The sequence below is a fragment of the Misgurnus anguillicaudatus genome, chromosome 3 (genome assembly GCF_027580225.2).
Source record: "Misgurnus anguillicaudatus chromosome 3, ASM2758022v2, whole genome shotgun sequence".
Classification (NCBI taxonomy): Eukaryota; Metazoa; Chordata; class Actinopteri; order Cypriniformes; family Cobitidae; genus Misgurnus; species Misgurnus anguillicaudatus.
In genome coordinates, this window is record NC_073339.2 from 19,947,930 (window position 1) to 19,973,710 (window position 25,781).

The 25,781-nt window shown below is 35.1% G+C and overlaps 1 protein-coding gene across 4 annotated transcripts; it reads right to left on the minus strand.

Annotated features, from left to right (window-relative positions):
• Positions 1 to 10,162: 10,162 nt before the first annotated feature.
• cep44 (centrosomal protein 44) lies at positions 10,163 to 25,721 on the minus strand. 4 transcript variants are annotated; one of them, XR_008644419.2, is made up of 11 exons: positions 25,316 to 25,509; positions 19,542 to 19,689; positions 16,983 to 17,129; positions 16,797 to 16,889; positions 14,757 to 14,921; positions 14,443 to 14,655; positions 12,592 to 12,658; positions 12,426 to 12,514; positions 12,281 to 12,315; positions 11,934 to 12,086; positions 10,163 to 10,484 (listed from the first exon to the last, which is right to left on the minus strand). XR_008644419.2 is itself a non-coding variant. In XM_055205078.2 (11 exons), the coding sequence occupies exons 2-11, from the start codon at positions 25,402 to 25,404 to the stop codon at positions 12,038 to 12,040; spliced, it is 1,095 nt and encodes a 364-aa protein (XP_055061053.2). In that variant the 5' UTR covers positions 25,405 to 25,406; positions 25,516 to 25,721; the 3' UTR covers positions 11,793 to 12,037. The 4 variants fall into 4 exon arrangements, 3 of the variants coding, with proteins under 3 accessions (XP_055061053.2, XP_055061052.2, XP_055061051.2); XM_055205078.2 differs by lacking the exon at positions 10,163 to 10,484 and adding an exon at positions 25,516 to 25,721 and having other exon boundaries at positions 11,793 to 12,086; positions 25,316 to 25,406; XM_055205077.2 differs by lacking the exon at positions 10,163 to 10,484 and having other exon boundaries at positions 11,793 to 12,086; positions 12,426 to 12,511.
• Between the last annotated feature and the right edge of the window lie 60 nt (positions 25,722 to 25,781).

Here is a 25,781-nt window from a genome sequence, read left to right on the forward strand (position 1 = left end):
TCGCTACAACCTAAATGGAAGCTCGCGATTGTGCTTGGGGTGGGGCCATGCGCGGTGGCTCATGTGCGCCACCATTTTAAGGCCATTTATAGGTCCTGTCCCAAATGGCGCACTTCATGTGGACTTTCGGTCTGGTGGCCTTAAATTGCGAGTGCTCGCTTAGTCCACATCTGTCATTTTTTATCCACATACTTTACCAATCCAGGGGCCCTTATTTATAAAATGCTGTGTAAAAACCATTCTACATTTGATCTTACGATAATTTATCAAAAATGCGTATGTGTGATTCATAAACCGAATGTATGCGCTGAAAACGCACGTACCCCTTCATTTCAGATGTGAAATTTATAAATCGCAAAGATCTTGACCTTCTGCGCAGCTGAGCAGTTTCAGACCTCTGCCTTTAAATAATGCATTGATTATGTCATAGACATATAAAAGAGCGCTTGTCCATGTTTTAACCCAATTTCGAGCAGCAATAATGGCTTATATTGCCAAAAACCTGCAGCAATCGGAAAAGCAAAAGTGCGTTTTGTGCCATTTGGGACAGGGTCATAAACTCAGAAATGGTGAAAAACTGATTAAAGATCTAATTCTGCAATTCATTACTACATAGTTTACAGTTTTTGTGGTGTTTCAGCGATACATTTCTAGCATTTATAATGTGTACAAGCTACTTTCAAGATTGACTTCATGGGACTTTGATTTATTTTAACTCTGAACTGTCCTTGGCAAATGCATTAAAACTGAGCTACAAGAAAAATAAAGCAAACACAGTATAAAATAGAGCCATCATTTCATCTAAGAGATTATGACACACCAGTTGTCAGGCTGACCTGCATAGTCTCTGGGACGGGTCACTCCATTCAACATTATGTCACCCACCCAGTTTAATGGGGTTTCTGGATAAATTCTCGCTCAAGCAAATGCAAAGTCTGGCACACTACAGATCAGGAAAGGAATAATGTAGCAAACATCTAACAGCCAGTACATTACTGTAAATGTATTCAATTATTTTTAATAAACGTTGTTTATAAAATTAACCAAGATTAATAAATGCTGTTCATTGTTAGTTCAATGTTTAACTGTCAACAGAACCTTATTGCAAAGTGTTGCAAAGTATCAAGAAAAATAGATGACCCAAATGCAAGAGGACCCAAGAGGAAATATGCAAAAAATGCAATTATTGTTGGAGAGAAGCAGACACAGTTTAGATAAGAAAGTGGTGTTTAGTTCATATATTCTCTGAGGACCGTGGTGGGAAAATCTAACACAATGTTTTTTTTTTCTGCCAGTTCCAGTTCTAGATATCTAGAGATATCTTTAATGTAAACAAAGCATTGACAGTCTCATGGGATTGTGAGTCTGACTGCATTGTAACTGTTTTTGCACATGCCAAGTGCTGCATGACTGACATTTCAAGGGGACGCTTTGAATAGCGTTTTAGATTAGCGTGAATACATGACATGATTTATAATGTATCTATATTGCATCTGAATGTCACATTGTAAACACACATATAAATACGTTATACATATCAACAGAGAAGGCCACTATGCATATTCCCACCAGTGTTGCTAAGGAGTCAAGTTAACCGTGTGCCCCATGTTTATTTTACATCAGGGGAAACCAAGTGGCCCAAATACTCTCCTATGTGCTCATTTCTAATGATAAGATGTTATTGTAGGGCTTCCCATGAGCATGTGAAAACTGTTTTGACTGGCAGGCAATGAGGTTCTGGCGGCTAGCCAAGGATAATAACTCGCCTCCTATTGGCAAAGAAAACAAGCACCAAGAGTGCTGAAAATTTGTAATCAAGGGACCGGGAGGAAATTCTTTTCGGAACAAAACAATGAAATAAGATGAACTTTAATTTAAGGGGTCAGGGAAAGAGACTATGGAGTCACAAACATTTAGCCCATAAGGCAACTTAAATATGTAATATAATTCTTTTGTTTTATTCATATTTTAAATTGTAATCACAATATACCTTTGGGTAACATATTACTGTAAAACAGCAAGTGGTTTAATCTAGCGCTAAATCACGTATTTACAAAACTTAAAACTTGCAATCACTAACTTTGCCTCTCCATCGCCATCTCAGTTTGAAACATAAAACTGATGCCATGTATATACCAGCAGTTAATGTATTGCAAATTCCTACCATTAAGACAAAGGCATCAAATCACTCCCAGATTTAATGTGAGCTTTACTTCCATCAAAATGATTGTTTGTACCCTGTAAAAAATTATATTATATCAACATAAATTTTTGTAACTTTAACTTAATGAAGAGTTTGGTTCCAAAACGCAATAAATCCATTTTGACTAATTTCGGTAAAAATGTTTCGGTAAAAAATTTCTATACCAAGAAAGTGACGGTATGAAAACCACTATTTTCTGTAACAAACTTTCACATAGCATCTTTAGGTTATAACATAAAAAAATTTAAATCCATAATTAGATTTTCAAAGATTAATAAAAACTGATTCTTTTTTCAGCAAAATGCAATAAATCAATGCCAAGGTTATTTTTCAAAATGCTATAAATCTATTGAATCAATATATAAATGTGCATTCATCTTTACCATGTTAGATTCATTTAGTTGACTAGTGGTATACACTGATTAATAAAAAAAAACATTAATGGCATTAATCAAAACATTTTGTCATATTAAAGGAATATTCAATTTTCTTAAAAGAAAAATCCAGATAATTTACTCACCACCATGTCATCCAAAATGTTGATGTCTTTCTTTGTTCAGTCGAGAAGAAATTATGTTTTTTGAGGAAAACATTGCAGGATTTTTCTTATTTTAATGGACTTTAATAGACACAAACAATTAATACTTAACACTTGTTTTTTTCAACGGAGTTTCAAAGAACTATAAACAATCCCAAACGAGGCATAAGGGTCTTATTTAACAAAACGATTGTCATTTTTGACAAGCAAAAAATAAAAATATGCTCTTTTAAACCACAACTTCTCGTCTAGATCCGGTCCAGTGCGACCTAACGTAAATGTGTAGTGACGTAGGGAGGTCACGTGTTACATATATAAAACGCACATTTGCGGACCATTTTAAACAATAAACTGACACAAAGACATTAATTAGTATCAGTTGACATACAACAACGTAGGAACGGTCCTCTTTCAACACACTTGTAAACACTGGGGCATAGTTTTGCGTTTGTCCTCTGTGACCTCTTGACGTCATGACGTATTGCGTGGGGTCACGCTGGCGCATCACGACCGGATCTAGACGAGAAGTTGTGGTTTAAAAGTGTATATTTGTTATTTTTCTTGTCAAAGATGACAATCGTTTTGCTAGATAAGACCCTTATGCCTCATTTGGGATCGTTTATAGTCCTTTGAAACTTCGTTGAAAAAAAACTGTTAAGTGTTGAGTTAAGTATTAATTGTTGGTGTCTATTAAAGTCCATTAAAATAAGAAAAATCCTGCAATGTTTTCCTCAAAAAACATAATTTCTTCTCGACTGAACAAAGAAAGACATCAACTGTTGGATGACATGGTGGTGAGTAAATTAGAAAATTGAATATTCCTTTAAGAACACTGCAGTTGCTGCCATTATCTTTGAGACGTGGTCGCTGAACGTTTTTGACAGCGATCAGCTGTAAAATGTTTTGGTCCTGCACGATTTTCGTTGAGTTTGAGTAAAATAATGGAAAGTTTTTCATAAGATTGCCTGGGGTCAGTGTGTTAGCATGACAGAAGCTTCATGCTGTTGTGTGAGAACAAGCAATAGCCGGCATTTTTCTGTCGCCCGAGTGGCTTATGTTTCTTTCCCGCCACAGAAAACCACAACAGGTTTATTAATGCATCAAAAGTATTATTTTGTTTTTGTTTGTTTAATGATAACAAAGTACAAAGTAGATGAGGAAAACTTGTGTATTTAACGTGCCGGAATTGTTTTTACAATGCATGGAATGGTCCGCTGTGATTTGTTGAGTGGATTTATTGCAATCTGGAGAGAAGGAGGAGTGCCATTTATCGCTTTTTGGGAAAAAAAAGGAGAAAAAGTGACAAAAGAACATGGCGGATATTGGATTTTGAGTAAAATTAAGAATTTCCTTTTTTATACTGACCTGATACAATACTGAATTTGGTGGTAACTATTTTTTTTAAATGCCGTTTATTGCGTTTTGGAACCAAACTCTTTAAATTAAGTTATGTCAACTTATTACAATTCAAAACTAAAACAGTATGTTGAATTAACCTGAATAATTAAGTTGTTTAAACTTTATGTTGCATTTTTTTTAAAGTGTATGTAATGGCTTTGATAACCCACTATTGGTTGAGACTGGTCGAGCAGAGTCAAACTCAAAGGAGCGGTTTCACAGACAGGCCTTATCCTAGTCCCAGACTAAAATGCATATTTAAGATGCCTTAATTAAAAAACACATCTTAACATTTATAAGTGCAATAGTTTTGTCTCAAGATGCACACCTGTACTGTTTGTTAACCTGTAAAGTTTTGTTTATAAACTACTTAAATACCCCAATTTAAAGGTGCAGTGTGTAAATTTTAGTGGCATCTAGTGGTGAGGTTGCGAATTGCAACCAATGGCTCAGTTAACTGCTCATCTCTTGCCTTTAAACGCATAGAGAAGCTACGGTAGCCGCCACCAGACAAACATTTTATCTTCTGAGACAGCTTCGTAAAAAAAGTTTGTCCTTTAAGGGCTTCTGTAGAAACATGGCGGCACAAAATGGCGACTTCCATGTAAGGGGACACCTCGGTATGTAGAAAACAATGTCTCATTCTAAGGTAATAAAAACATAAGGGTTAATTTTAAAAGGTCTTTATACACCCCTGATAATATAGATTTGTATATTATTTTGCATTTCTGTCAAGAGATGGTTCTAAAAATTACACACTGCACCTTTAACTAAGGCCTAGTCCTGGATTAATCTAAACACTGTCTGGGAAAACTCTCTTAAATTGTAAATGATTATAAGAGAGTATAAACTGTATAAAGTTAAAATTGTATAACTTTTTATTGCAATTCTACCAAGGAATATGTATTTTAATTTTAAATATTTTGTTAGTTTTCTTTCATTTGAACTCTATTAATATTAATATTTCAAATATAATTTCAAAAGAGCCATTATTCTGCCTATAAAGCCTGTTTCCAGAAACTGTCAATTCGTGAACAAATGCAACCTGCAAGTCATTGTCTGAAAGGGCAGAGAGGTAACTTTTGGAAACAGCCGAAGTCAAACTGACATTACATTACTGATCATATTATAATTACGTTTATGCGTTTGGAAGACACTTTTATCCAAAGCGACTTACAGTGCATTTCAAGGTATGTATACATTTTATCAATATGTGTGTTCTCCATCGAACCCATGACCTTTTAAGCTAACCCAATGCTCAAAACACACTGGGGATGTTTCCCAGACAGGGATTAGCTTAAGCCAGGACTGGGCCTTAGTTTAATTAGGAAATATAACTAGTTTTAACAAACATGTTAAAACATTACTTGTGTGCATTTTGAGGCAAAACAAAGGGCACTGATGTATTTTATAAGTTATTTTCAGTTTGGACAGCTCTTACATTAATTGTAACCGAACGTACGCGCAGAAAACGCGCGTACACCTTTTAAATCTATAAATCGCAAATTAACTTGAACTTGTGCGCGCAGCCGAGCAGTTTCAGATCTCCGCCTTTAAACGATGCGTAATTAATGTCAAACATATAAAAAAGCGCTTGTCAAGGTTTAAACCCAATTTCAAACAGCAAGAATGGCTTATATTTCCAAAAACCAGCAGCAATCAAACAAGCAAAAGTGCGTACGTCTGCTCAGACCCTGACGTGGCGCTAAGCACTTTTCCACGTCAAAGACGTTTTTTATAAATATGGACTTTGCCGTGGATTTTTGCCTACGCACACTTTACGATCAAATCTGTGCGTACGCACGCTTTATAAATGAGGCCCCAGGAGTCTAATCCGTGTCCAGAAAACTGCCCCACTGTCAGATAAAATGGTTCCTATCTGTCACTGGGGCATTTGCCTTTAAAAAGGTCCTAAAATGTACCATTTAGGTACAAATATGTACCATTTAGGTACAAAAATGTTTATATTTGGTACCAGTATGTATCTTTGAAATACTAATCTCTTTAGGCATGTTTTGAAAGGATACAGCCCCAGTGACAGCTATAGGGACCATTTTATATAAATTATACTAAGGAAAGGAGACAGTATTGCACACTTATTTTTATGTACAGTACTTGCTAAATAACAGATGTTTGTTTATTTGTAAACTTTTAAATTTCCAAATTAGATCTGCCACTTTAAGAACAGATGAAATACATCTCGACTAAACTTCTTTGTGATCCTAATTATATCTCTTATTTCGTTCTGTTCATCTCTTTTCGCTCGTGCTCTCCAACCTTTGAAAACACTCTCATTAACTTGAGTGATTAGCTCAATTAGCCTTGTGCTGCTGGAGAGGTGCAGATGCCGGCATACCCGCGACAAACCAATCAGGAAGGTAAAGAGTTCATAGACATGCATGAGGTCCTGCTAATTAGGGGTGAAAATGAACCTATGTGGAGTGGGATCTGGAATGGCGAGAATGGCGGAATGGAACGAGGAGAGCTTGCATAAACACACAGACTTTCGCCAAAAAATGAGGAATGCAAAAGTGCTCCCTTTCCCCCAATTTACCAAGTCATTTCTCTCATCTCCCCTCACCCCACGTCCAGGCCGTTTTTTTCTGGTGGTGGGACAGTGATTAATGAGAGCAGGGGATGGAGGCACGGATTACGGCAGCACCAGAGAGCAACAGAGCCATGTGTTCAATGACCAATCAACAAAAACTAATGACACATTCATAATGAATGGATCTCTGTCTTCATCTTTCATTCACCGTTTCCTTTCTCATAAAGACCTGAACAGGATTATTATTGCAATCATTAGACCTCTGACTCTCATTCATCCAGCAACTATGACTGCAACACATTACATCATGTTACAGCCCAAGAATCTGGGATTGGAGTAAGATTACAAGGTTTCAGCAACAAACCAAAAAGCAAACCATTGTAGTCCAGCTCATACAGTGTAGTGCTAGCAACGCAAAGTCATGGCTTTGACTTCCAGGGAATGTGCAAACTGATTAAATGTACTGCAATCACTTTTGCTATAAGTGTCTGTCAAATCTAATATGGAAAACATCAAACCTAAAAACATTCTCGCTTTTTTCTCAATGCAGAGCACCGATCGGTTTCCATTTCACAATAGAGCAGATTCAGTTTTGCTTGAGTGATTGTTTTGCCTTTTGAGTGAATATTGATTTTGAGGTTCACTTAATGCTAATTCGATTACCAGAGAACATGCTGGCTGGGCTTCAATGTTAAGATAAATGTACTGATGTATTGATGCTTCCATGTGGTTGATAAAGCTAATGAGACAAGGAGACTTTGCGATCATTCATGAAATATAGGCTATCTAAAGGCAAGGAATGATTATAATGAATACCTTCTGCGTCCAAGCAGCTAAGAATGCAAATATTCCCTTTAACACATTAAAACATTTATTTCATTAAAATATATTTTTAATAATATGTGATTGCACAATTACAATCCACATAAAGTCTACTGGGAATTATGCAATTCTAGGAATTTGTCTCAAAGGACCAAACATGATAAAAGGGTCATTTCACCGGTCACTATTTCATAACCCTCATTATGTTAATAAAAATGGCTTTCTTGGTTCTTCTAAACCAACATTATGATTGTATAAAATGTTGATTTGCTTTTTTCTGTTTAAAATTAGGAGTGAATTGTGAGCTTCAAATGTTAAATAAAATAAAATCATGATATTTTAGATGTACTGAAGGCTTACTATAGTTTAATAATATAAACTATTATTAGATGAACGTCTTGACCTGCTCCTCTTCTCTTCATGTGATGTGCATACGCAAACAGCCCTGTTAACGTCTCTACTCTCTTGTTGTGGATATCACTGTTGTTCCAGTTGTTAGACATTATTTAACCCCTTAACTGCCATATATATATATATAATGTAATATTACAAATCTATAAAAATATAAATGTTTCAAGCAAAATACATACAAATAAATAAAAAATAAAGTCACAAGTCTGGTTTGATGGTTTGTGACACTTTTAGTATTACCAACAACGGCCACTAGGTGTCATTGGTTTGTTGCATATTCTTGTCACAAATTGATGAATTACTGTCATTGCATTATAATTAGCGCAAAAAGGTTTTGATATGAATATGAAAACTTTCCAATGATATTTGTCAAGATTTTTGGAGATTTATAATAGGATATTAGTGTTATTGATATATATTTAATATGCATTTCTAAGGGGTCAGTGACACTTAGGGACGGTTTCTTGGACAGGGATTAGACTAGTCCTAGCCTAAAATATATGTAAGAGCTACCCAAACTGAAAACAACTTGAACTGACACATCTTAAAATACATCAGTGTCCTTTGTTTTGTCTCAAAATGCACACAAGTATTGTTTTTAGTAAGGCATTTTAGTTTAAACTAGTAATTTTCCTAATTAAACTAAGGCCTAGTGCTGGCTTAAACTAATCCCTGTCCGGGAAACCACTCATTAGACTCTAAATGACTGTTGCTGAAATATAAAAAGTACACCAACAATATATGCATTGTACAAGATTATTTTAGGTTTCGAGTAGGATATACGTGTTGGCCCATTATATTTTACAAAATTATTCTCACTATTAATCTAAAAAATAATTTAGGGGATCTGTTCCCACTACTTAATTTCATGCATTGGTGGAAGTAAAAAAATTTAAATAATTAATTTATTGAAACATTTTAAGTTGCAAACTTTTTATTGAGTTGTCCAGACATAATAATGTAGATAATTACATCAACTTAATATTATGTGCAACTTCAACTCAAATATCTGTGTTTTTTTTTATTTAAGTTGAAGTAAATCAATGCATTTAGCTTGATAACTTCATTTTTCAAGTTCAAGTTTCAGGTTCCCATGCTTTGCATGAGACTTGATAGTAAGAGTAAATGTAGAAATATGGTGTTATTTAATGAATTTTTAATCAAGATGAAAACATGAGAAGACTTATTAATTTTTAATGTTCTGTACTTTTGGTATTTAAATGAGTTTCTGTTATGATGTTGATTTTTAAGAGGTTACCATTATGCTGAAGAGTAGAGCATTTGCTTATGTTGAGAAGAGACTCACTGAATGCACTTAATGCATTTTGCTAAAAATGCTAAGACTGGTTGTCTTCTGACAAGTGTTGGTAAAAAATGTATGAATATTTTTAGTAGTTTTATGTAAATCAGTGTACAAGATTGAATCAAATTGAAAATAACGTGAAAGTTAAAACAACTTAATTTTTATTAATATTCAAAACACAATTTTCTAAGTGCACACAACTCAATAGTTTGTTGGTTTTAGAAGTAGTTGTCTTAACTCAAAAATTGATGAAAACTGTTGCGTTAATATTTTTGTTGTTGAGTCAAAGCTTTATTTTTTATAGTGAACATCATTCTTTTTGCAAAATGGTGATGCAATATGTTACAATTATTTTAGTTTTAGAATAGGCTGTTATCTGTTTCATGGATATGGAAACACCCACCTGTGGGCCGGTGACAGTATTAAGTAAGCTTCCTAAACTGTGTCCTTATTATACTTAATGCATAAAGAGCAAAAAATACCTTTTTTTAATAATGAATTGTATCAGATCTCACAAGAATTTGTACTGTATGTAGAGTTGGCTAATGCATATTAATTCGTATAAAAACATACCATTATAATAAAACACAATAATACCCCCCCCAACAGGGGCAAAAGCAAATAGTACAAAAATGTACAAATGTGGCCATACGAATTTATATGAATTGAGCCACTCCAGATGTTGCCGACAACAAAATTGACTGAAAAAGATAAAGGCGCAGCCATTGTCTTTCGAGGCAGAAAGGGCCTACACAAAATACGTATGAATTTCCATGAGATAGCGTTGATTATCTTTCAGTTTGTTTTTCAACAACCCATTCAAATGCCCTCAGAACTCATGGAATCTATGCCGTGAGTCATGTGCAGTTATTTTATAATGCTTTTGCATCTTTGAAGTTGAGAAAAGCCAGTTACAATCCACTCCAGAAGAAATCTGAATGAAAATTCAAAACTGGCCTGGTTTTTATTGTGAGTTAGGAAGTAAAGACACCAGCAGATAACTTCCAAGTATCTACAATTTAATACGCACAGATGCTGAAGAATTTTGACAAAGTTTACAAATACCCCCCCATGCACACTTTCCTTCAAACATAATTACACCAACCATCAGACCTTTCTTTCTCTCCTTGATTGTTTGTGTCCAAATGATCTTAAGGGAACCTCTTGAAGATAGCCATATGAACAGAGGTCAATGACCCACTCTGTGATTGTCAACCACATAGGAAAAGTCCATTGATGAAAAACAGTTTTTCAGCATTGCCTTGTACAGAAAGGAAACATGAGACGGTAAATGTGTCCTGTGAGAGCAACCAGTCAAACTCTAGATGTCTTGTTGCGAGACGTTGTTAGGTCACAGCTAGATCTTTCAGGTCTTTGAATTTGATAAAATCTGATATCCTGTGAAATGATTCACAGGACCAAGAGCTCCTCCAAAGGTCACATGACCTTAAAAATCTACTCAATTTACTACCAAACATTAATAAATATGGTCACATTAATAAATATAAGTTGATTACAAGCATGTGCACTTCTGTTGCGTTTTACAATATGAAAGTTATTTGTAAAAAAGTATGAAGATAAAATGAGAAAAATATCACAACCTGTTGTGCCGTAAAGCTGGACACTAGATGGTGACATCTGACAGAACTAACAAATGTCTGCTTTTCAAATAGGTTTCTAGTATACGCCCCTAACCCGTCACCGCTCCCATAAACTGATAACTTTTCCCTAAATTTACACCAGTGGTGGAGCCACCGTTGCCACATCTTGCTAGTTAGGATACCTAAACAAAAGGGTGTTTTGATAGTGATTCCTTGCTTGTTAAAGGGATAGTCACCCAAAAATGAAAACTCTGTCATCACTCACTCACTCTCGTGTTGTTACAAACCTGCACACATTTTGCCGTTCAAAGGAAGACACCCTGAGAAATGCCTGCAACCAAACCGTTCGTGGACCCCATTCACGTCCACAATAGGAAAAAGAATACTATGGGAGTAAATGGGGTCGACAAACGGCCCGGCCACAAACATCTCTCAAAACATCCTCCTCTGTGTTTAACAGAACAAAGAAATGTAAACAGGTTTGTAACAACACGAGAGTAAATAATGACAGAATTTTCATCCCTGAGTGAACTATCCCCTTAATAGCTGTTTGCCCATAAGGCTAGAATAAAAAAATTATTTCAACACTGAAAAAATGCATACCCTTAAATGTGGCTGATAAAGCACAGAAAAGCTGTCAGACGTGTAAATAAATGCAAATGACATCAGTATCCAAATTACATTGGATTTTAAATTGAGTTTGTATGGCCAGGTCTCCCTTGTAAAAGAGATCATTCATCTCAATGGGACTTTCTGGATTAATAAAGGGTAAAAAGTGAGTTACAGGTCCACTAAAAAAGGCAAAAACTCAACGACCTCCATTATGTTAACTCAAGCTTAACATTTTATCAGTGCTGGTATGTGCATTCCTTAGAACTCGTACCCATGATCTTGGTAGAGGTACAATTGAACTTCATATCTTTAAAATTCATTTGCAGAACATTGTGCTCCAATAATTATAACCATGGTACTTTATGCAACCTTTACTTTATCTATCATGCATATATAAGTGAGTGCACAACTGTTGAAGTGCGTAAATGTACTCTACTAATAATGCTTCCTTGACAGATTGTAATACAAAAGAACAAACCTTAGAGGGCGCCATTTACCTTGAAATTTTACTTGAGTTCCAGTGACATCTAGAGGACAAGGCACTTCATATTTTATAACACTTTAACAGGGCATGTAAAAACAAGTTCAGGCTGTGTACAATTCACATTGTTGGCTCTATATTTTGCAGAATGTTAGATGTATCCTTCATCCTAAAACAGAGAGAAAACATCAAATTGTTGTGCATCCTCTTTTTGGGTTGCAAATTTATGTACATAATTTAAACACACAAATAGAGAAATGTCACTGACTTTTATTGTGTAATTCTAACAAAACAGAGGAAGGTTTCAGATTGTTAGATTTGAATAAATAAAATTTGAAAAATAAATTTGATGACAACACTTACATGTTAACTATTCTCTCAAGCCTTTCTTTAATATTCTAAAAAAAATGGGAAAAACGAAATAGTGGTTATTAAACTTCTATTGAAACTTTTATCAAATTATTTTTTATAAAATATACCATCAAATTAAAGATGGATAGATGCTCACCTCTGGATCTGTTGGAGGATTGACTGAACTGTTTTCAGCAGCACTAACATCAGGTTGAATCACAGTGGAAAAACCACCTGAAGACACTACTAAGACAAAAAAAAAACTTTGGACTTAATGAATGCACAATGACTAATAAAGATTAAACATATGAAGCTAGAATTACCTGTGTCCTCTTTAAATTCAGTTTTGTCCATGCTGAGATTACAAACTCTATCTCCTGATGATAGACTCTATAAAAATAAAGATAGATTTGAGTTCCAAATAACACATTAAGAGTTTCGTTGCAAAACGAGATAAATCCGTTTTTAACATTTTGGTCAAAACATGTTTATTATTATGTTATTATTTTGTTTTATGGTGCTACTTAGCAGTATTTTTTTTAGTTATGAAGGTTTAAATCAAAACAAACCAACTGCAGTTGAATTGATATTAATTGGAATGCACAACCAAAAAACAAGATTTCTGAAAAATTAAAAAAAACGGAGTTATCTCGTTTTGCACACGAAACTCTTCACATGTACGCTTGATGTAATGGGACATGTTATGTTTACTAAGCACTAGGGGAGAGCGGGGCACAACCAACGCTTTTTGGTTTTGGCTCAATCATTCAAAAAATATTTGAGTTTTATTAATGATATTTTTACACAAGCAACACACACATCTCTGCTACAAATTAACATTTGAAGTTTGTTTCTAGTACTTACCATTCTTGGACAATTACACCAAACGTGACAGAAGTGCAAACGTTACAACTTATCCCATAGGTGGGGTTAATTGTAACAGGCAGGGGGTTAGTTGTAACACTTGCTAAAAATTAAGTTACTATTTTGTCTATTTACTTGAAATGGATATTGTTTATATATCTGTCTATAATAGACAGGTATCCACACTGTATTCATTCATTCAGCCCTTTTCTAACAATAGTTTAATTATAAATGAATACAAATGTCTAAATATGTGAGAAAAAGCAGCACAATTATGACAAAACTTTTTTTATATGTGACCCAGTCTGTAATAACCATACTACAGTTTCAAAATCAATTCTGAGATCAAAGTCTGATTTCAGCCATTCATTTCATTATGATTTCAATCTTTGACGTGACCTTATTCGATCAATATTAAAGATATGAACAAAAATACATTTGAAACACTATTTTTGATAAGACAGGCACATTTATTTTGTTGGCAGCAAGCAATCATGCGTGTGTGTGTAGCCTATTTAAAACAACAGCAAGAATTACCCTAACGTTAGCGGTTTTCATATTGTAAGTGCTGAGGGGTTAGTTGTAGCACAGCGTTGCAATTAACTCCGCTGGGTCAAAATATTTTCAGGCCCACCAAAAAAGTTGCTAAGAACTGCAGACATATTTCAAAATGATGCTATGTTTTAGTCAACAAGACACTGATTAATATGACATAGCATTGGATTTGATATCTTACACACCCAACTAAAAAAAAAATTATTTACATGCCGCCAAAACACTCGTTCATCAATAACTCTCTGGAAAAACATTATACATTTCCATAAATTTGCGGGAGATCGTCTTTTGGCAGCGTGAAAAAAAAAACTGAAAAACAAAATGCTTAACCTTGTGCAACAATGTAAACAGTCTGTGTTACAACTAACCCCGCGTTAGTTTTTTCCCCACGCACCCCCTACATAGGTGCAATGTCGGCTTGCAATTATTAAAAAAACCCTGTAAATATTTATAAAGAATTCGAACCATTATGGTGTTTTTGTATATTTAGCCTTTGCGTAATACATTTATTTGTTTGCTGATGTTTTTTATTCTTGGATTATTCAATTATTTTAACCTACGCACCTTAAAGACGTTTAGTATGTGTTTTTTTGGAGTGATGTTGGGTGCCATGACCTTTCCATTTGACAAGTTTGATTACTAAAAAATCAGCTTTTTCATTACAAAATGCAAGAATAATCGGGAAAATGCAACACTAGGCCTTCGCTGAAATACAAACCGAAATGTAGTTCCAAACAGATGTTAAACTCCCGAACCTGTGCCGAGGTCAGCGCCAGCTTGGTCTCCAGCAGCAACACGCGACTCTCCAAGTTCTCCCACTGGTTGCTCTCAATGACAATCTTGCCAGCCAGGCTTTTCTCCAGGGCATGTATCCTGTGATCCATGAAGGTCAGTCGCTGCTCCAGTCTGCTGACAGTATCCAGAAGCCTAGCCTCCACCCCGCTCAACATGCTTTCTATAACACATTTCTAAAGAGACGGCGTGTGTGAGAGTGAACTGAAAGAGGTCAGAGCTTTGCTGAAGAATGTTTTTTTTTCTACATATACCACAGGATGCACAGGATTCTTACATCAGAATCTGTAGGTTCAGGCGAGTCCTGAAAAGGCCCACTGTCTATTCCCCTCTTTTCAATTTCCTGTTCCTGCTGTGGCTGCTCATCTGAAGAGAATCTGATCTGTGTTGGTGTTGAACTGCTGCCAAGGTGCCTTTCCACAAGTGGCTGCTTCTGAAGAACCTAAGATGGAAAAAGTAATATTAATAATACTAAACACATGATGTTTATGTTCCTAAAAATATCAACATGTATTTTACTGATTTAGTAATCAATGGCTTACTCATCTATCTTTATTACACGGCTCTCTAAAATGCTTGATTCTGATTGACCAGTCGTGACATTCCAACGTATGTTATACCAATATAACAACGCCTAAAACTAATAACACATGGTAACCCGGATGCTGCAAATCATTTTGACAGCTACAGTTACAAAAATTAAAAAGAAATATGTATTTTAATAACATATGAAGAGTTTGGTTTCAAAGCGAGAAAAAAAAAATATATATATATATTAGTTACCGCCAAAATCAGTATTGTATCTGATCAGTATTAAAAAGTTAATTCTTATTTTTCGCAAAATCCGATATCCGCCATCTTATTCTGTCATCTTTTGTCCCTTTTTCCCAAAACGCGATAAACGCTAGTCCTCCTTCTCTGCAGAATGCAATAAATCCGTTCAACAAATCACAGCGCACCATTCCACGCATTGTAAACAACAATGGTCGTGCTCAACAAACAAACAAAAACAAAATACTACTTTTGATGGCATTGATAAACCTGTGGTGATTTTCGGTGCCGGGGAAAAACGTAAACCATCAAAATCGAATAATGTACGCAAGAGGCACTCGGGTGAAGGAAAAATGCCGGCTGTTGCTTGTTCTTACACGACAGCATCAAGCTTCTGTCATTCTAACACATTAACCTCAGGGGATCTTATGAAAAACTTTCCATTATTTTACTCGAACTCAACGATAATCGAACAGGACCAAAAAAAAATAATTATTTTTATTGCATTTTGCAGAAAAATATCAGTTTTTGTAATAAATTAATAAATATAAAAATTATGGAGGTGATTTTTTTGTTATTATAACCTAAAGATGCTATGTGAAAGTTTGTAGTAGAAAATAGTGGTTTTCATCTTGTCATTTTCTTGATATAGAAAACACATTTTACTGAAATTAGTCAAAATGGATTCATTGCGTTTTGGAACAAAACTCTTCATATATGACATTATATTTACTAAGGATTAAACAAAATAGCATGTTTGTGACATTTAAATGCACTGAAAAAAATTATTCATTGAATTTAATCAATTTTTTTAAGGTAAGTGGTTGCAATCAATTTATTTAAGCTACATTTAAACAAAAAAGATTATTAACGTAAAATAAAATATAAAACTTTTGTTTAAATTGAGCTTAAATAAATTGATTGCAACCACTTACCTTAAAAAATTGATTAAATTCAATGAATAATTTTTCTCAGTGTGTCTTGTCATATCTTAAAACCGAAAGTAAATGCGTTTTCCTTGTGGAAGGTCTACATTCATTAAAAATAAGCAAATAAAATGTTTCAAATCAGTATTTAATGTTTCTGACTCTACTTATGAGGTAAACAGTCGTGTAATATCCGGATATTGTACAGGCAGCTGGTTGTTATTGCGAAATAAGCTAATTCAGTGGGATACAAGGCCTGATCATTCTGTTGGGGCTTTTTTCAGCTATAACCAACTGTGGCCTTTACATTATCCATTACTGTATTATTTTAGTTAATTTAAAATAATATTTCTGTTTCTCTATTAAAAACTGTAGTTTTTTGTCTTTTTGTGTGTAAAAAATCTGCAAAACATGATTTTGAGTAACAATATCAACTCCTGCCTAATAGCATCAAGAATAGGTAAAAATTTGGATCTCGTGGCTGCCAAGGTCAAGGGATAGTGCACTGCAAACTGAAAAAAAATGTATAGTTTGCTTCACTGTAATGGCTGCCAATTGCATAAAAGTAATGTAAAATTTTATTTTCCAAAGCATGGTATCAGATAATATAAAAGGATTACCGTTAAAGGTGTTAATCCCAGTGAGTCCATCTCAGTTGAAGGGTTATCATTTAGAGTGCTCCTCTTTAACATTCTCTTTGGCTTAATGGCAAGCTGCAATGATAGAGAAAACACATGCTGTGTCTGCAAAAGCATTAACAAACAAGCAAAGAACAGCATCTGTATGTAGTTACACCTTGGATATACCTTGCTTTCTTTAGTGAGTTCTTTGTGTTTGTTGAGCACAAAGCCAATAATATCGCAGAGAATGGTGACTTTCCTCTCAGCAAAGCCAGACTGAAGGAACTGTTGCTTGGTCAGCAGTGGTTTATAGCTGAAAACATCTCGCAAGACCTACATATTAAGACATTTTGCAAAAAAAATCATTAAAAAAAAACGTTTAAAAGTTTGGAGTCACTTACTCAAAATTTATTTCTAGGGCTGCAAAATTTATCAGGGCTCAACGCAAATAATTTTTTATTCTGGCCCAGTCGGGCCAGTGGTTCAGGTTTACACTTGCCATGCCAAAATTTTCACTGGCCCCAATAAAAAAATCAGTGTCACATAATAATTCAAAAGTCAAATATAATTGTATACATACAACAGACATGTTCAAATGAAAAAAGGTTCCCAACTTTTCTGCTTTACCTGTAAACTGACAGCAAATTGTGCAAAATATTGCATTGTTTCTTTCGTCGTGTTTTACCCAAGTAAATGTCTGCTTCCAAGATGTTAAATAATATACACTGGTGAAAATATATTTTAATATATTTCATCAGTGACTGAGGGTGAAGCACGGGCCCGATCGGGCAAGTGACAATACTTTTTACTGGCCTGAACATCGCTCACGCTTGCCCTGGGCAGTCCTTTATGTTGGGCCTAGGGATGCACCGATATGGAAATTTTGGCCGATACCGATAACTCTTTATATTTGGGGGGCGATAACCGATATATATATATATATATAGGCCGATAAATGTTCATATTAATTTCACAATGAAAAACTCCCAGACCACAGACATCTTGTCTTTGCGCTAGACTAGCATACTCTTCTTAAGACTGCAACATGTGTCATCTTCGTGCTATGTCACAGAAAGCACCAATCAAAACTCCACATGGCCAGCAATGAGCAAGTGAAGTGATTCAACAAACCAAAATAATCTATAATTTATCGGCTTTCATTTATTGGCCTAATTTTGCTATCAGACCGAAAACCGATAATATTAAAAATAAGCAGTTATCGCCCGATAACGATATGTCGGCCGATATATCGTGCATCCCTAGTTGAACCCTGTTTATACTTAGAAATTATTGAAATATCTGCATATCAAAACGGTTTGCAATTACTGAATGATTTTAATACTTCAAAAAGTTCAAAAGTTCAAAAAGAGTTTTAGGTTGATGCAGATAGCAGAGAAACTGGTAGGACAAAGAGACTGATGGTTTCTTTATCCCAGATAGATGGAAAAAAGTTTTTATATAATTTAACTTTTAAAATATATTTTATTAATGTTCAAATTGATTAAACAAACTTAAAACATTATTGTTTCGCATATCATAACATTTAGCAAGTAATCACATATCACAATTTTCTTAAATATCATGCAGCCCTATTTATTTTTCAATATTTTAGAACAATAGTTTTTGGGAAAAAATGTATGTGTTTCTACATACTTCAAATATGCAGATTTTTTTACCATCATGCCAGTTTTTATGGCTATGTTCATGGCTAGCAGACATGCCCCCTCACTTAAAAACAAAACTATTTCAGTACTTTTAAAATGTAGTGTAAATAATATATCTTGCAGGAATCACATGTTAGTTTTCCTCTAAGTGAATTAAAACCAGAAAGAAAATCTTATTTCTTCAAGGGGAGGAAGGGAACCACCGAGAATAATCACAGGAACAAGCCTGACAGAAACAATGAGCTGTGGAAAAGACAAATGGAAAAAAGAAATAAGATAGAACTCCTAAACACTACCTTCCTGTTACAACATCTCTAATTTTTAGCAAATGCCACCAAGGCCCCCTGCTGCCCTTTCAGTTACATGACGGGACCACGGGTTCTCTCCAGAACATGTCACGTGAGCCACACATGATCCTGGGGCGAGGGCCAGAACTCTTTTCGAACTGCATGAAAGGTCAATGAACAGGAGGAAGTGCTGAAAGACAGAGCAGCGCTTCAGTCCTGCGGCCAAACATCCTGAATCAGCTTCGAGTTAATCTGAGATCAGACGACTTGGACCAACATGAAGGCCAGCCTCCTCTTTCTTTATTATCTCACTGCAGGAGATGCGAGCAAAGAATGGTAATTATTCAACACTGGGCTGCAAGTTAAACGACCGAGTGCTATACCAGAGAGCAGAGTTAAAGATTCTCTGGAAAGACCCGAGTTAAACCTCCTTTAGAGACAGTGCCAATAAATAAGACTATTAGGCAACACAAAGCCTGGTGCTGTAAATAACAAGTAAAATTGCCTCCTAAAAGCAATCCCTCTCATTAAACGTTGAAGGAAAAACTCTATCAACAATTGTACACTGTATTGCATATCCAACTTTTGTGTCCAAATTCTGCGATGCTCTCTTATAACTTAATCTCAATCTCTATTATTCATTTTGATTAATTTTTTCGAGTCAAATTAAAAAAGGACTACATTAAGGCATGCTGCTAAAGAAAATCAAAAACTGACCCTAAAACATGCAATGTGTGAATATCTTTTGAACATTCGAGTCTACATAAGAAATCTGATGATTGTAATCGATTCACCTTGTAGACATTTTCAATAAATCGCAGATCATTCATTCCAGTAAGTTCCACGCCATATTCGACCAGGTACTCCGTCAGTGAGGGAGAAAAGGAAATGAAGGCATAGCTCACTATAGGAAGACATGCTGATGGATCCCCCACGGCCAGTCTGAGATATAAAAAACATTGAATTATGAAGCACTATTGACAAAGTATTGACAAACAGCAGATTTAAACTAGTGACAAACTCCATCAGTTGTCAAATACAAAGGTTTTCATTTAAAAATTGGCGGCACTAATAAAGTGTCCAAAATTGTCTGCAAGCCATCTTAAGTGTGTCGTGCTGGGGACAAATTAAGTCATCTTTCTGGATCATCTCCAGCGTATACAAGCCAAATGGATCTGTCCGTTTCTGAGGAGCATGTGTTTGATAAATCTCACATCAAAACCCCATCACTGCGCATCTGATCTGCAGCTTGAAATTTCTGATGGAGAAACAGAGCTGGTTTATGTAAAGCCTGTTTACAAAATAGCTCTGTAGTGGATGGGCTGGAGGGACAGTCTTTAATTCTGCAAACTTCAAAACAAAATATGGGACATGAAACACTGGCAGAACCCCATTGTGGATGTTTATATGAGTTAAGATTTTTGAACCCTCTGCCAAAAACGAAAGGGGGGGTCAGCTTTTAATTAATTACATCCTGCATATATCATATCTACTGACTGCATGTGAAAATTTATTTAGAAGAGTTATGAATTTAGAAAGTCTGGACTGAGTTCTGGGAAGCTAAGGAGATATTTACTCACAAATCCTGAGTTTGTATTAGAGAAGGTCCCTTTCATCCCACCTTTTTAATTTATATGTTTTCCACATTTTAGAATAATAGTAGCTTATTAAATCTATGTAATAAACACTGAAGCAGTGATTATGCTGTGACATCAATATAATCAATAATGCAAACAACATAAACTTCTTTATTGCTATTGTTTTTTTTTTTGTATTTAACATCTGAAATACAGCATGTTTATATCCCACGTCTTATTAATAAAATGTTTTACAAGGTCACACAAACTTGCGCTGGATGTGTATGTTAATGTATAGATGTTATTTCATCCTTAAATTAAAGGGGACATTTCACAAGACTTTTTGAGAAGTCAAATAAATCTTTGGTGTCCCTAGAGTACATATGTGAAGTTCCAGCTCAAAATATCATATAGATCATTTATTATAGCATGTTAAAATTGCCACTTTGTATGTGTGTGCAAAAATGTGCCATTTTTGGGTGTTTCCTTAAAGGCAAATGAGCTGATCTCTGCACTAAATAGCAGTGTCGTGGTTGGATAGTGCAGATTAATGGGTGGTATTCTGACATCACAAGGGGAGGCCAATTTCAATGACCTATTTTTTCACATGCTTGCAGAGAATGGTTTACCAAAACTAAGTTACTGGTTTAATCTTTTTCACATTTTCTTAGTTCATAAAAGCACTGGGGACCCAATTACAGCACGTAAATATGGACAAAGTCAGATTTCTATGAAAATCTATCAAAAAAGTATTTATAATATTTTCTCAAACTGGGATTTTTTTATACATGAATGATTTAAACAATTTTAAAGTTTTTTAGTACATTATTTATGTCCCTGATGTTATCATTTCTTCCATTAAAACCCATTAAAAATTCAAAACAACCTGTAATTTTACATTTAAATTATGCAAGAAGTTAATTGTGTGCCTTGCCTCAGCAAAATCATTTTAGTTATTTAGCCATTTTCAAATAATATTTGCACCACAGAAGGAATGGTAATTTGGAGTGCCCATCAGTTCAGACTTTAAAAGCAAAAAATCCTATTTACTTAAAGGGATAGTACACACAAAAATGCAAATTCTGTCATTACTTAACCTCAAGTTGTTACAAACCAGTAAAAAATTATTTATTTTGCTGATCACAAAGGACGATATTTGTAATAAAGCAGGAAACAGGAGCACCGTTGACTTACATTACAGGAAAGAAAAATACTATGGACGTCAATGGTGCTTTAAAAATGGCTTAGTGACAAACATTGCTTAAAAAAATCTCCCTTTGTGTTCAACAAATAGAACAAACACAATTATACAAGTTTGTAACAACTTGAGGGTAAGTAGATTATGACAGAATTAGCTTTTTTTGGGTGAACTATACCTTTAAAGTGACACCATGTAATTTTTCAACCTTCATAATACATTTTCAAGACCCTTGTGATAGTACATCGACTTTAAATAGGTTGAATGACATGTCTACCATAGCCTGACGGGGTCTGTATCACTTTTACTCGTATTTTAAAACTTAGGGTTTGTGGTAGTAACCAGAGCACAAAAAAAACTACAAAATTCGACTGCTTTACGGCATACGTCACTTCCTCCACACAATTTGTTTTAAACGTGAATTTTGCTGGAGGCTACTTAACGAGTGTAGAGAGCAGTTTTTGTTATGTGACTCTGTGGCACAGTCTTTAGTGTCACGGACCTATGACACGGGCGACCCGGGTTCGATTCCCCTTTAAGGCAATTTTTTATATAAACTGTTGATTCATACATAAATGCGATGTTCTTTATAAATGACGGCGATTATCTTGCATATAGTTCCCTGTATTCAGATGCTGTGTTCACGTATTTACCTTTCTTTTACTGTGTCTATGATATTTACATTACAATCCAGGATGCTATAGCACTCAAACTTGCTCACAGTGTAAAACCAAACCCTATTCATTCACCAATCAGATCCGAGCGTTTCTCTCTTCTCTCTTCCTCATTTGCTGCGTTCCGCTGTCACTCGCGTGACGTATTACAAAGCGGCAGACCTAAACGCATCGGTTTACTTGGATTTGGAGCGATTTTCACACAAAAAAGAGGAATAACGAGCGCCATTGCGGAAAATCCTGGTGGCGAGGGAGAGAGAGAGGATGCAACAATATTTGTTTGGAAAAAGGCAAGGAAATACGTCTGGTCGTTTCTGAATTGGAAGGCTGCAGCCTCCGGAGGTCAAATATGCAGGCTGCACACGTCATCAAGCCTGGGTTATTAAGGTAAACTGAGCATTACATTCGCAAGTCATAAGCATACTGCAACAATTTACGATTAACTAAGTATAATAGTCAACTTTGTAATTGTTAATATTGTGAAATAAGACAGTCTTGATGACGTATTAGAAATACGACATCCGGAGGCTGCAACCTTCAGATTGAGAAATGGCTTCTGCCACGACGAGTTCCTCATCAGAAAGTTGTAACATGACTGCGTTTCTCCCTGTTGTCTCAAAATTTTGATCGTTTAGCATTTTAAATGTTTAGTTTTTAGTTTAGTTTTAAGGTTGGCCAGTTCCTTTCCTTGAGACAGGGGTAGCTGCAGCTTGGAGCAATAGGCGTGGCAGGAGGTAGGGGCGTGGCAGGAGGTAGGGGCGTTGTAAGAGGTTTCTAATTGGTAAAAGGAGCTTCCTTCTGGCAACTGCGTTGGCCAATCAGCCGTAACCATAGTTATACGTCATTTCCTTTAGCTAAAAAGAAATCGTAATTTTCTTTTGAAGGAAAGAAGATGGATATAATACATGTGCGATATAATTTGATGGTCTCTTTGCTTGACGTCTTTTCAGTTTTGGGGATTATTTAATTGTTGTTGACAGATACATGTTACAGTGAGAGAAATTAATGACTGCATTTGCATCGAAGACATCCGAGTCGGCGATTTATGTCGATGTCCCTTGTGTTCTCTCAGTGTTGTTGTGAATATCGCAAGATACAAAGCCATTTGCAAAGCCACAGATTTCGCGCGGTACGCCATGAAGGGGGTCACTGTGCGTTAGGATAGAGAGTTTGATGGCTTCTGTTCGAATGAATGAGTTTTGAACACAAGAACACAAGCCTTTGATGACAACTTCAATTGTCGTTTCAAAAAAATATTGTAAAAATGACTGAATAAATGTTTTTTGGATAAAATGGTGTTTGTTTTGCTAAATTGATTAATGTCACTTAAAATAAGTTTATTAGACCGTTTTTACTTCATTTAATAATTATATGGTGAGTGTTTGATCAAACACGTATATGCCTTTATACAGCCAAAAATTTACTGTACCATTTTTATAAAAATAACATTACTTTTAGAGACATTTTTATCTTTAAAATAATACTTTGTTTTTTAATGATTTTTTTAATTTTATTATTTAGTTCAAATACAGACATTTCAAGTATAATGCAATAAAAAACGATGAATACAAAGCATTGTAAATACAGCTCAAAATGTGTAAATCGGAGAATAACAAGTATAACATGAATGAAAAATACAAATGAATACAAAAATAAAAGTTTATGAATCAAAGTAGTTATAGATATTTTCAAAAACTTTTTGTTTTGTGATCTCATGTTTGAAAGGGTTTCCAAGTTTACTGCGAGGTCTTATAAAAGTTAATATAGGAGGGTTTCTTTTATTTGTGGATTATGCATATAAAACGTCGACAAAATAATTTAATTATATAATTATTTCCAGAAAAATATGGGTTTTGGAAACAAAGTAAAATGTCGTTCTAAATTCTAATACTGGGCTAATTTCTATTTTAGGAATACCTATTTTGAAGTCAGTTCAAAATGAAATAGAAACGGGGCAATACAAAAATAAATATGTAATATCTTTAAGTGATGTTTTACAAAAAGTGCATTTATCACAAACATTATGAATGTTTTTAATGATTGATCCTGAAAAAGTTGCGGTGGTGATTACGTCATGTAACCCGCGTTATACAGAAGGTGTCGAAGGTAACGTACTTTTGAATGTATTCTCAATATCATCATTGTTATTTTTACAGTGAAAGAAATGTATTTTGTATGGTGTTATATATGCAGCTAAATGTTGTGCTATATGAAGAGTTGCCATTAGGGGGCAACAGTGTTCTATATTAGAGTGAGTACTGTACTGAATAAAGCAGTAAAAGAAGTGAGTGAATCAGCAAACAGCGTGTGAGTGTTGCTCTGTGTGTTACGATAAAATTGTTTATATACATACATCAGCAAGCAACATAATATATAGTGATTAAGTTTATGGTTCGCTTTTATGCGGATCAGGAAGCTTTTCGCGTCCAATTGAAAAGACCTTACGGCACGCCCCATTCCTCGTGGCACGCCCCATTTCTTTCCGACCTCTTGCCACGCCCATTGCTCCAGTCTGCAGTTACCTCTACTTGCTTTCCTTTGCGACAGTGCTGCGGCGCTTGTGGGCTCTAGGGGCGCTAGAAGTGAAAAATACGTGTCTAGCACCCCCTAGTGGCCAAAAGTTTCATGGTGTCCCTTTAAGTGAAACAATTTAATTTTCTGCATAACTTATTAATTCTTGAGGACTCTCCTCTTTAGTTCCTCCCACAACTTTTAATAGAGTTCAGATCAGGGGACTGGGATGGCCATGGGTCATTGTCCTCAGTGACCTGTTTTTGTGTTGATTTTGAAGTTTAAGAACAGGCAACTGAACATTGATGGAGTTTGCTTTTGAATAAAAGCAGATAACTTTTGTCTTGAAAAATCCCCAACCTACTTGAACTGTTTGATTAATATTTTTATGTTTTCCTTCTCTTTCTATCAATTGCTTTAATTCAATAAAAGGTTACATTTTTAATAATTTTTGAAAAAAAGATCAACAGATCACTTTGCTCAAGTTTTCAAGAGTGCCAATAATTCTGACCAGGAGGACTAACGTTGACTTTACATAAAGCCACCTGCGTTTTGGCAGTTACCACTTGAACACTTTGTATTTATCATGCAATATAAATATCAAATACCTTTGATAGTCCACTTCTCTTGGATACTTTAGAGAGCGGAGAGAGGCTTCCAGTTTCCTGAGACACCCTTTTAGATCCCCAGTGGCCATATCTGTCATTTACGAGTATTTTATCAGAAGTTATTCGTTATTTATGTTACCATTCACATAGCATTCGTTTCTATTACGTCACTGTAACATAACTATAACGTTATCTCTTACCAGGGATTCATGTATTGTTTTATTTTTGGCGCTGAATGTGGCGGGTTTGTTGTGATTGGTTTCCATGCACGTTAGCAGCGTTTCACCTCTGCACATTCAAAATATATCCTTGGCATATTCATGCATTCAACTAATTTTAAACATGTTTTTAAATATTAAGTAATAGCTTAAAATAGTTTGATATAGTGTACTAAATTATAAATTATATTTAATTTCTTTATTTTGTAAAAGGTGACGAACCGATACTATTTTTATCGAAAGTGCTG

Coding starts and splice junctions, on each gene's coding strand:
- cep44 (XM_055205076.2), bottom strand. CDS start 25,413: ATGACAGATATGGCCACTGGGGATCTAAAAGGGTGTCTCAGGAAACTG. Junction 14,656..14,756: donor CTGAACCTACAGATTCTGAT/GTAAGAATCCTG, acceptor CCGTCTCTTTAG/AAATGTGTTATAGAAAGCAT. Junction 12,316..12,425: donor ATCCTCCAACAGATCCAGAG/GTGAGCATCTAT, acceptor CATTTTTTTTAG/AATATTAAAGAAAGGCTTGA.